We start from the raw sequence: 13368 nt of genomic DNA, 5'->3' as shown, positions 1-13368 counted from the left end.
GCACAATTACAATTCACAATACTGTCAATACTTCAGAAATAATATTAAAGTTCAAAGCAATTCAAATCTAATGACCAAAATGCTAAATAATGCACACAGGGCACAGCAATCCGAAGAATATGAATGCATATTGAATGGTAATTTACTGTGCATGACGACAGTAGAAAGATACTAAGAAATTAGAAATTCAGATGACCTGAAAGTAGCAGGCAATGTAGTGAAGTGGCGAGAAAAACAAAATACTTGTTTGGTGCATTGTCTAAATAAGAGATTATATCAAGGACAACTTTATTAAGGTGTGGGGCTAAAGCTGGTTGATATTAGCTGCCGACTTCACTCCTCCAGACTGGGTCGTAGCATATTGGACCATTTATTGAGATAAATCCTTGTGAAGCTGAAGAATTCCTTTATGTAATGAGAATTTAGAGAAGTGACATTTACATGTGTCCCAGTAAAGGTTACAGAGCCCACGCGTGCCACTACTTTATTATCTGTCCCCAAAGTCAGGCTCCTTCCTCTGCTTTTTTATTTTTCTGATGGACATCCAGTTATTTATCGATTAGACTTTGCTTGGACATTGTGTTAAGCAAACTGCGCTCTCCCAGAGAATAATCAATCATGTCTAATCAATACTGTGCAGTATGGTAAAGCAGCCACGTCATGAAACGAGGGAATAACATTGGACAGTTATGGTATTAACCAGTTAAGTCATTTTAAATTCAATTTAAGTAAATTTAAATTCATTTTAAGCGCATTATTAGCCTCTAGGGCCAAACTAAATGGAACAGAATAGCACTGTTGTGTGTTTTTTTCAAGTACAGCAACCCAACTCGCCATTTCCTAGAAAGTGTCTTCTATAAATGTAGCTCTGAGCAGGTTTACTGCAACCTTTAATGCAACCTGTAAAGTCAGACACAAACACCAGCACTGGAATTGTACAAAGGGCATTCGTATTAAAGTAATACTATTGAAAACAACAGCTACAGTATATTAAAGAGCAATCAAAGAAAACATTATATCATACTGAGCTCACTTCACTTGGTTACTTGACACATACTGGACCAACTTTCACTTCTGATTCCTCAGAGTAGTCCTTATATTATTCCCTATGTCTCTGGATCTGTGCATGTGCTCAGTGCTGCTCCTGGTGGTTTAGGTTCTTAGCTGGTTGGTTGGAATGTCTAACCGGCACTGACCAAACTGTCTTGAAACTTAGAAGTATGCTTCTTTCTAGTAGGCAATGATGTCAAATTAAATCTTTGATTTATTCAGCAAAGTTCAGAATTGTTTGGTAAAACAGACCTTTAAATATTAGTAGTATATATAAGGTGCTGCATACTAGTCCACTCATACATACTGTACATTGAGAACTTATTGCATAAAGGAGCCCTCATTTTAGAACATCCTATGAAACTAATCAGCATACCGATCGTTCTGTGCTCCAGCTACAGAAGAAAGAAATGTATAGGAAATGAAACTTGTATGTCAAAATGACAGACTCCCGATTGATTTATTAAGCACAGACAATTACTTAATAAGCAACAAAGCAATATCTGCCCAAGAGTTTCCAATACGGATACCAATTACATTCCTCTATTTCAGAGCCACTGCATTTTCTTCCAGTGACTTATAAAAGAATCCTGTCCTGACTTAATATTTTTACAGTCAATCAACATAATAAAACAATCCTATTTATTTGAGCTGAGTCTACCTTTACCCTGATTGGCTTCTTATATTATATACAGTGTATACCGTATATAGAAATACAGGTATGGGATCTGTTATTCAGAAAGCTCAGAATTATGGAAAGGCAATCTCCCATAGACCCCATTTTATTCAAATAATCCAAATTTCCTTTTTCAGTATTTCCTTTTTCACTGTAATAATAAAACAGTACCTTGTACTTGATCCAAACTAAGTGATCTTTATTGAAATCAAAACCAGCCTATTGGGTTTATTTAATGTTTACACAATTTTCTAGTAGACTTAAGGTATGAAGATCCAAATTACAAATAGATCCCTTAAAAAAGCCCCAGGTCCTGAGCATTCTGGATAACATGTCCTATACCTGCATATACTATTATATAGTGAATAAAGTACCCCCTCTTGTAAAATATAAGGATATTATAAGTCACCGAGGAAGTTACTGAGGAGTTTCGAGGCCGAAGGCCAAGTGTTTTTATACAGGTCATGGAACTCCGAGGTAACTTCTAATATCCTCATATTTTACAACTGGGGGTACTTTATTTATTATAATACACAAATTTCATTGAGTCATTTGACAGAAATGACATCAGAACTCACCATTTATAACTGATGACATCAGAACTCACCGTTTATAAGGATAAGATATTCATAGCTTTTGTGTATTATATTACATTATCTACATTATTCTCTATATCATCTTATATTTTAGATCACAGCACTAAAATGGTATTTATAGGACATTACTGTATTGCCATTTATGTTTTCCTTTGCTGTGGATTATCCTGTTCATCACATCATTGACACATTGCTTAATATACTGTTCCTGCAAATCATTCAACTTTCTCTTATTTGACAGAGCATGCTGGAACATATATACAATCTAATATTTTCTGACAGGGCTGATAGAATATGTAGGTAAGAAAAAGACAGTTTGGTGAAACACGTCCCTTGATAGAAATCAGTGTAGACAATATCATACCTGACATCTGTGAAGCAATTGAAATTTTCACATACTTATCTGAGGGGCTTATTTACTAAAATCCGAATCTATCTAATATTTTATTTAAAAAAACCACGACCAAACTCCCATGCCCGATTTTAGCTTATTTATTAATAAAAAAAAACTTAATGTAATCAGATCACGGAATAACTCAAAATTGAGTGAAACCCCCAAATCGCTCAATTTTGTCTGGCCTTTTCCCTAAATCGCTCCAAAAAGTCGGCTTTTCAGGCTAAACACAGCACAGACCACGAAAACTTCAAAATGAGATATGTGATTCTCCCATTCACTTAAACAGGACCTTGACAGGTCTGAGGAGGTGGATTTCCGGATTCATGATTTTTACATCTAAAAAAAGTTTTTTTTCCCTTCTAAAAATTCAGGTTTTCTAGTGAAAAAAACAAATTCTTCTAAATTTCCTAATTCATCCTTTAATAAATAACCCTTTTAATCTGCATTCAGGTTATTTTCACTTTAATATTTTCTTCATGATAACAGTGTGGCTGCCTCTTCCTAGCTCATTGAAAACAAACAGTGTTGGAAGGTATCTACAGCTTATTCGATGTACCTTAATTAATCATTGCTGTATCAAAAATGACAAAATGTTTATAGAATCCTAATGTCTCAATTGTACCCTAACCTTTTAGCTTGTAAACTCTAATCTCTAGGTCCTTCTAACCCTATTGTATTCTGTAATCCTTGTTTGTTATCCACCATTTATTCCCTGTTTGCTATAACTGCAGTAAAGCACTGCGTATCTTGACAACGCTATGATGATGATGATCTACAGTTTCTTTGATACTGCAAATTAGCTGCCAAAGAAATGGTTAAAAACCTATTGTCAGCTGAATAGATGATCTTTTTGCACTGACACATGTTCATTCCATATACAATTTATTCAATGCATGACTTCAGAACTGCTCAGCTCCCTTTCAGTGTGTACTTGTGTATCCCAAGCTGCTCAGCTGCTCTATTATAACGCTGATTAATAATGTGTTCAGTTACACGCAAGATGATTATATGTCCAATAAAATGAATAGCACTGTGTCCAAACAATGATACAGCAGGCACAATGCCTCACACTGCTGTGATTGATTAACAAAACAATAAACGCAAACAGAAATGGTCGCCATATGTGATTAAACTACAACTATTTTATTTCAAATCTTTATATTCATAAACAGATATATAAACTATTTTATAGGAATCCAGATATGAAAAAATGGCCAAGACTCTGTTGCGTAACTTATGGTTATAGGATTTTACAAGAGGCAAAAACACGTTTTTTTTACTGGTAACAGAGAAGATGTGTGAAAATAGAAGAAATTGCCCTAGGTCTTGAAATAAGGGGGGCCCATAGTACTGTAGTTGTATGTAGAAGAATGGGGTAAGGCTGGTATAGTAGTAGTATTGCAAGATAACACAAGAAGAACAAGATGGTTGGAGCAGGGCAAAGTTGTTGACGATATCTACTAAGACTCATATAGTTGGGCAGCCTTTGAATTAAATTCGAATTGTCACACAATTTGTCTAGACTTTTCCCGCACTGACTTGTTCGACTTGATTTTTTGATTTAGGTAAATTCATGGACGGGAGTTAGGTTGACTTTGTTTAAATTAAAAAATGTTTTAGTAAATATCCCCCAAAAGTATCTTTGGTTGGACAGTCCTACTTTGTGTGCATTAAAGGGTTAGTCTATTTTGTCCCAGTCCCTACCACAAATAAAGTTGGCCCTGAGTGCTGGCCATAGCTCAACTGTGTAGTAGTACATAGTGTGATAAAACAAACATTTAATCGGGAGGGGAAATTGTCAACTATTATGTTATGGCTTAGTTGCTTCTAACTGCTTCAACAAATGGTATGTGTATGATAACCTTTGCTCCTTTCCCTATGTGGTTTTTGATGTTGGATAGCCAGGCCTGCATTCTTTGGTAAGTGACCCCTACTGTGAGGGCAAACAAACCAGCACCCTCTGTAACTCAATACACATAGATGACCCCAAGAGATGTGTAATGTCTGGATCCTACATTTAGACTAAACTGGGCATGCTCACCAAATGGCACCCCATTGGCCAAACAGTATTAGCTGTGATTGGCACCATTATAATTCATGGTCGGATTGGTCCTTATAATGGCACGCCTGGCCGATCATGTGATTGGCCCTTGTGGAAGCTGCCTTTGTGGTTGGCAGAAGGACTCAAACCCTGTTCTGCTTTTACGACAGGGGCTGTTCCCTTTCTGGCTTACAAAGGTGGCTGTTAAGAATTCCAATTTGTTAGTCTTTTTATACAAATGGAAGATCACAGATACTGCCCAGCTGTAAACCATCACAGCTGTACCCACATGTTCCAGTGACCAGCAGTAGCAGTGTCCAACCCTGGCATTATCCTCATGCAGACTCATTGAATGCAGGCTGGCTACCATCTAGACTCTGAGAAAAGCCTGTTACGTGAAGTTGCCATGCTAAATAAAGGGCTCATTCCCTAAAAGGAGTTTTGTTTGTGAGTCCTACCCTATGCCCATGTCCTCTCACAGCTTAGTGCTGTAACACATGGAATATGGAATGGAATGCCAGCAAGCATTTTTATTACTATTTATAAAGTCACCAAATAAAAGAAGTAACTATTATTGCTAATGTCCTTTATCTACATATCTATGCTACAATATTAAATGCCGCCTGTTGCATTTTCTTCTGCATTTAAATTTCTTTATACTGTATATACTTTGACAAAAACTTGTGCTGAGCTGATAGGTCTAACTATAATGAAATAAAAGGAAAGAATGGTGAGAAAGTATGGTCGATCCTAGGGCTGCTACTAAATAAGGCATATAATGCCCCTTCACCCTCCATGCTTACCTTGATCAATTGAACTGGAGCAAGGGGACCACTAGTGTTAAGAGTACAACTGTGTTCTGCAATGTATGAAATAGAAACTCATCTTAAAATTACCAGGGGGGACTTTTTTCAGCTCCTGGTAACCTGCCATATGAATCATGGAATTAAAGATTTAAAATATAGAACTTTCTCAAAATTGCATTTTTATGTAATGGAAGAAGAACAGCACTAGTTAGGAATGCATAGAAAATTTAATTAAAATGTCAGTTGGAAATGATATCACAGCATCTCTTCAAGCGTCTGTCTGACAATGGGTATATAATGTTCTTACTGTCTTTTATCTGTTCTGTGTATTTATTTGTGTATCTATCAATCTTTCCAGCAATATTCTTTCCTTTAAATATAAAGAAAAGAAGGGGTGTGCTCCCATGGTGTAAACATTGTATCAGCACCTTTAATCAATGAAAGATCTATTGCAATTTAACAGAAAATGATTGTTCATCAAAGTCTGTTAAATCTGTTTCCCGACGTGTTTTGTCGTGCCCTGGCTTCCTCTAAGGGTGATGGAGTACTGTCCTAGACAAATAAAAGGTAAATCCCTTCTTACGTAACCCAGCCTAAACCTTAACACTTCAATGGAAAATATTTTTGCGATATATTATAAGGCATAAAGTGTCCTTGCCATGTAAAGAATTATTTCCTTAGTGATTGCTTTTTACAGAATACTGAGGTGAACTATATTTACCTGTAAGTGGAAACGAAATCTAACTAGGATGATTGTATAAAAAGACAAAATCCCTAGAGACTAATGTGAACATGTATCCAAAACAGCCTGTTATGGGTCAGATCACATGCCAATGCTTCCAAACTTCTTTGCCTCTCTTTATTTTGTCCTGGTGAGGAAAGAGTCATTTAGTAATTAATTCAAACTACCTTTCTCTCTCCGGGAGATGGCTCTTCAGAGCAAGTTCCCTTTATCAACACGCAGCTCATCCTGACCTGCTATGCCAAACCTCTGCATAGATAAGAATGGCTGCAATATAAATCCATACAAAGCTCCAATCAACAATTGAAAGGACTGATCTGCAAACGCTTTTGTTGCTCTCTGTCTCTCTCTCTAAAAGTAACCAGATGTTTTCAGATGCTACACAATAGGAGACTGGTCAGAGCTTTTCTGTTTTTCATTGGAAAAGGAGGGGATCAAGCCATCTGCATTTCTGTCTCTCTCTCACACACACAGTTACAAGTGGCTGGGAAGACTGCCTCGCTTACTGCATTGCACACTGTTTTCTTGCAATCCTGAAAGGGGGATCTTTCTATCGAATGCAAGCAGAGTGACTAAGGAAACTAAGATGCATCACTTGAGAAAGCCAGACGTGAGCTGTATCAGTGATGAGGGCTTGCCAGAGGAAAAAAACAAAGCATTATTTTACTGAGGTCAAAGCCATTCTGCAAAGGTGTTCAGTGTTTTTCCTTTAACACCTGGAACAGCTATTGATTGCAGGACGAAAGGACCGGTGCATTAGCCAAAATAAAGGCATCTTGGTGGGGAAGCACGAAGGCAGGAATAGAAAAGTTTGCAATATTTATGAAGACAAGAAGTGACTTGTATGTGACTGTAGCAATCCCCCCCTTACTCTAAGGTGATTGGGATTACTGAAGAGGGATTCATGATTCACTTCAACTGACAATAGAACAATAGTGGTTGCATGCATGTCTGCTTCCTTCCAACCAGCAAGGAAAGTTGTGAAAATATCCAAACCCTAATCCCCAGAACACTAACTGACTAGCTGACTTGGATCTTTTTATTTTATTTTTTTTGTGGAAAATAGAAGAGTAGCCATGGCCGCGGCCATTGCCAGCTCTCTGATAAGGCAGAAGAGACAAGCCCGGGAAAGGGAAAAATCCAATGCATGCAAATGCGTGAGCAGCCCCAGCAAAAGCAAAGGAAACTGCGAGAAAAACAAACTCAACGTCTTTTCTCGGGTCAAACTATTTGGCTCAAAGAAAAGAAGGCGAAGGCGACCAGGTTGGATGGTGTATTTATAATCATTTCTGTCTGTGTAATTCATTGATCATGTCATATTGTATCATGTCTATTCTCCAAGAATGGTGTTATAACAATCACTGATTAATATTTCCCAGCATGCTTTAATACCATTAAATTAATGTTACTGAGGAATGTGTGGCGACTTGTCTGATATAGTGTATTGGTACATTATCAGCTGGCTCTTATTGGACAGAGCAGTTAAAAAATGGAGTAACAGAAATTGGGAAAAATAATAATGACATATTTGATAACAATGTACATATATACAGCAGTATATGTCCTGCAATTTGTGTCTGTCAGTAATACGTATGTGCAGTGACGAAATGGAAACACAACTGCCCTGATGCATGACACAGAGAGAAAATACACGTACAGCATTTTAAAATGGGAATAAAACGTATTTTTATGGTACCAGTGTGTAAATAGTGTCATATAGTCTAAATGCATGAATACAGACCTCTTCCATGTAAAGTCCTGTGTGTTTCCCTCTTCCATGTAAAGACTTATATCTAACTGGATATTTATGTAAAGTATTTTTAATACCAGGTATGATATCTCACACTAGTCACCCCCTCTTTTTCTAAGGGGCTTGACTCAACAGCAAAGGGGTTAAACATTCACTTATTGAATTATTGGGATATCTAAGAGAAAGTAACACTTAAAAATGTGGTTTAATGATTTTAATGTCATTGGGAGTACACATATATCAGCATTGTCCATTATAAAAGCATTGCCTAGGTCATCGACATACTGTAGTATACTCTGAACACATACCATGTCCAGGTTACTTATAAATGGGTATGCAATGCAGAAACTGATATTCTTGTGTTTGCTCCATAGTTTTCACTGGTAAACATTACTAATTACAGAGAGCTTTAATCGCAATAGCTATCATTTTATCAACCATATGGTTCTCTTTAATAGTCTTTGAACATATTATTTGTATAGATCAGGAGATCAAGTCACTAACTAGTTTATAAATGTGGAAAAGAGCCCAGCAGTTTGGCCACCCCAAGAGAAAAGTCTCTTGAAATTTAAAGCAAAAATTTGTTTTTTTAATTGGTGAATTTTTTTTAAAATTGCATTTAGCAGTGACCACCACAAATCAGCTGTAATGGGCAACTAACCCCTGATCATAACCGATTATTAGTTTTAGTAGGTATGTCTTATGGTTTGACATGAGGAACACCGATTCCTTCAACGCCCCCATCCTCGTTTTGTATGTCTTAAATCAGGTACCCCCTTTTGATCGCAGCAAAAGCACCAGTGCAAAGCTGTATAATGGACTGGATTTTCAGTTATTCTAAATGTATGTGTTGCTTTGGGTATGCACCTACTACTCCAGGGAGGACTAGGAGAAGACACAGCTCTTTAAAAAAGTAAGGGGTTTGAGAATTAAGATCCGTGTGACTTAAACTGCATACACCAACCATGGGCTTTAACAAAATGCAACAATGTTCATCTGGCTTTAAGTTACATGCATGCATAGTATTTATGTGTTTACATAAATATGAAAAAAGTCATAATAAATACATTTAAAAAAATCTAATTTTCTCAAATGGTGTATTGTATTGGAATGCAGATGAATTCCAATAGGACTAGAAATACAAAGGGTCTCATGTATGTATCCTTTATCTGTTTCCTTGTAGAACCTCAACTCAAAGGAATAGTAACTAAGCTCTACAGCAGGCAAGGGTACCACTTGCAGTTGCAGCCAGATGGCACAATCGATGGAGCAAAGGAGGAGGAAAGCAGTGCCAGTAAGTAGTACTCACTGTATTTGTTGGTTATGGTGTCTCTTTTCCTGACCACTTTAGGGTTTGAAAATCAAAATGGATTATCAATATTTAACCTACGAGTTCATTGCTAAGTCTGCACTGTTGGCTAAATGGCATCATGAAAGCAAGCTGAGGGCAGTGTTAGCTAGCAAATCAAATGTTATCTCCATGGTGATCCACAGATGTCCTCTTGATTGTATTGCAATATATCAAAGAGCATGTCTTCACCCACACACAATGTCAGCCAGACAGCTCCCATCTTGTATTCCACCTTTTACAAGTCTTTTTGTAAGTGAAGATGTTACTAATGAAAATGCAACTCCATGGACTTTTTTTCCTGTGTAATACCACTCTCAGCAAAAGTACAATGTACTCGTTTTAGAGATAATTGCCTATTAGTCTCTCATGGAGTAGCAAAGGAAATAATCCATCAATACGGGACAGGGTTTTATTAAAGTAATTGTGGTCAAAACTTGTTACAAAGCCGTGAAGTGGCTGCATCCATCAAGGTGCTATCTCCAAGCAATAGTCTCTTTCAAATAGTCATTCCCCGCTGTACTAGCATAGCAGTTATATGTGTGTGTAAACAAACGTGTGTGCAGCATCAGAGCAGGGAGCGACACAAACATTCTCATTAAGCTATCTGTACATTTAGTATAATATATATCATTGCCTTTTCTAGAGAAGTAGCATGCTTCCTCTGTCAGAATAGTAGAACTGAACCATAATTTATATAAAGTTAACATTTTCCCTTCACTCTAGAACAGTTTGTGGTATACAACAAAAGTATATATATCCTCTTAGCAATGCAAACATATTCCTTTCTAGGAGACCAGCAAGCATGTGTTCGGTAGTTAAAGTACAATACTAGAAACATTCTTCAAAAAAAAAAGTCATGAATAATTACAGTTTTTAACACTATGTATTTGTTAGGAGAGCAAGTTCTTTCGGTTTGAGATACATTTCAGTTTCTCTCTTCTCTCAAGCATAATTCATAGATAACACATGGGGTCTATTTATCAAAGAGTGAAGTTACAGTCCTCTAGAGTGAAATCCCACCACTATCCATTGTTTTTAAAAGAGTAGTTCTCAATGGGTGAAAGTGAAAGTTCATCCTTTGATACACTCTTTATAAAATTGCATATATATGAATGGAGAGTGGCGGAATTTCTCTCTAGAGGACTGTGGCGATCTCGAACTTCACTCTTTGATAAATATACCCCATGGGCTTCCACTCCTTTCTTTAATGGTGCAAAACACATAATTCAATATTGTTATGGTCATCCTGCAAGTGTTATATGCAGTAAAACTGTGCTGAACCCAAATCTCTTTTAACACTTTCTAAAAAGAGGGAGGAAATTTTACAGTTTGCAAAACCTCTACTCTACTGTGCTAGTACTAGAAAAGTTAGTTATGTGACTACAACTGGTTGAAGTTCATTCAACCACTGCCTCCATTTCCTAACTTAGGTGATGATGATTTACTGTGCATCTAAAATTATATTTAGATATCTAGTAACAATACTATATATAAGTGAAGTACACATAAGGGCTTATTAGTGTATGGAGGACCATAATGCTAGTTTGGATGCAAAATTGAGCCTGCACTGAACTTCACAAAATCTACATGTGCCCCTACATGCTCCTTCCAATTTCCTTCCAAGAAACTCCAATGCACCTGTCTAGGGGAGTGGGGTTAATTAGGGATGGGACAAAAGGAGGCAGAGGTTTGAGTGTATAATATAATAGTAGTATAAGTGGTTGAGGATGGGGTAGAGGCAGCTGGCTGAGGTCAAGGGACTATTGGGCAGCATGATTGGGATTTCATACTGCAACATTCCAGCACCTTGCAAGCAACAGCTGGAAGACCATAAAAGTGTGAATATAAATCATAATTGCTGTACAAATGCTTGTGTGGCTTTATGAATTTCTTTAGTTGACCTAAAATTTAAATTATCTAGTGAATTAAAATGTATTGCTGGAGAGTGTTCAATTATTTGTAGATGCACCATTATATTTCTGAGTTATAATGCTTGTACATAATGCTCCTATAGAAGGAGGAGTCATACTTTTTTTGGAATGCCCTCACTGTAACTTGTTTTTTCCTTTTCTTTAGCTGTGTTCAACCTTATATCAGTTGGTTTCACTGTGCATTTAAAATAATATTTAGATATCTACTAACAATACTATATAAAATTGAAGTACACATAAGGGCTTGTTAGTGTATGGAGGACCATAATGCTAGTTGAATGCAAAATTGAGCCTGCACTGACTTCCCAAAATCTAATCATAATTGCTGTACAAATGCTTGTGTGGCTTTATGAATTTCTTTAGTTGACCGAAAATGTACATTATCTAGTGAATTAAAATGTATTGCTGGAGAGTGTTCAATTATTTGTAGATGCGCCATTTTATTTCTGTTTTATGCATAATGCTTGTACATAATGCTCCTATAGAAGGAGGAGTCATGTTTTTATTGGAATTCCCCTCAGTGTAACTTGTTTTTTCCTTTTCTTTAGCTGTGTTCAACCTTATACCAGTTGGTTTACGAGTGGTGGCTATTCAAGGTGTTCAAACGAAATTATACTTGGCCATGAACAGTGAAGGATACTTGTACACATCAGTAAGTGCTATTTCTTCTTAGTTGTACACTGCAGTTGTTTATACATTAGGGCTCATTTAGGATCCCAGGGTGAAATTCAAAGTGCAAACTTTTGGGCACCCATTAAAACTCTTTATATATTACTTGTGTATATACCCTCTTCTAAATCTGTGCCTTGCACTGCACTGTTGGTTGAGCTTGCTTTGCTGTATTCGGTATAAGGTGCAAAGCACCATGGAATTAACAACTGCCTTCTGTGATATTTTCAGACTTCATTTGTGTGTTGCACCAGTGTTGTATCTGCACATTCAACTGACTTGCACCTAATGTGATTTATTAGGTAATTCATTACCAAAAGTGATTCTTGCTTGTGCAGCTATGGCAAAAACATTCAACACACAGAAGGGAAACACCACAACAAAAAAATATGCATTGACATGTAACTAAAACAAACAAATTGAGCCCACCAGGGTAACTTATGAGTGTGTGTATTATATGTGTGATACAGAGTAATAATAATAAAAGACAAGCAAATACAGTAGATAGAATTATCTACTAATATTAAATCAACACAATGGCACTGTTGTAAAGAATATAATCAGGCCATCGGGATGAAAGACAATTTCTAGACATATATACTGAATTAAAAATAGAGCCACAATATGGATATAAATTGATAAGGGTGTAACAGAAAAGGATACGTTAAATTTTTTTAAAAATTTATGTATACAGGTATGCATTATCCCGAAAGTTTCAAATTAGGGGAAGGTCATCATCATAAAACAGTACCTTGTACCAACTAAGATATAATTAATCCTTATTGGGGACAAACCCATCTTATTGGGTTTAATTAATTAAAATAATTAATTTAACAATTTGAATTAATTTAAAGCACGGAGATCCAAATTACAGAAAAAACCCTTATCTGGAAAACCCCAGGTTCCAAGTTTTCGGGATAACAGGTCCCATACATATATATATATATATATATATATATATATATATATATATATATATATATATATATATATATATATATATATATATATATATATATATATATAGAAAGGGAAATAAGACAAAAATTGTTTCTAATTCAACCATTAATTTAGACATTTCCTCCCTCTTTTACCAGATTTGTCTCTGCTAAAACATGATAGACATATTAAAACTCCTATTATTTGAGTTAATTGCTTGTATCCTGAGAAGCCATATGATCTGTTCCCTAAACCATTTACATTCTATTTTTTGGCAATTGAATTGCTACCCACTACTTTCGAAAACATAGTGTAGACGACTCCCATGGTAGAGTGTGTTATATTTTGTTGCACCCAGCTCTTGTCTTAACTGGTGTGGTATAACCAGAGTAAAGTTTTAGGATATAAATTATTCTAGAT

At 36.2% G+C, this 13368-nt stretch overlaps 1 protein-coding gene across 5 annotated transcripts in view; it reads left to right on the top strand.

Moving 5' to 3' along the window:
* The window catches only part of fgf13.L (fibroblast growth factor 13 L homeolog), a 185195-nt gene that overhangs the window by 138249 nt on the left and 33578 nt on the right, over positions 1 to 13368 (top strand). For 4 of the 5 annotated variants that reach the window (XM_018228963.2, NM_001093030.1, XM_018228965.2 and 1 more), the window contains 2 exon segments: positions 9242 to 9352; positions 11889 to 11992. In XM_018228963.2, coding sequence (XP_018084452.1) covers positions 9242 to 9352; positions 11889 to 11992 — 215 coding nt within the window. 5 annotated transcript variants of the gene reach the window in all.

The sequence above is a fragment of the Xenopus laevis genome, chromosome 8L (genome assembly GCF_017654675.1).
Source record: "Xenopus laevis strain J_2021 chromosome 8L, Xenopus_laevis_v10.1, whole genome shotgun sequence".
NCBI lineage: Eukaryota > Metazoa > Chordata > Amphibia > Anura > Pipidae > Xenopus > Xenopus laevis.
Note: the sequence above shows the minus strand (reverse complement) of the source record. Positions and strands in the feature narration are given on the sequence as shown.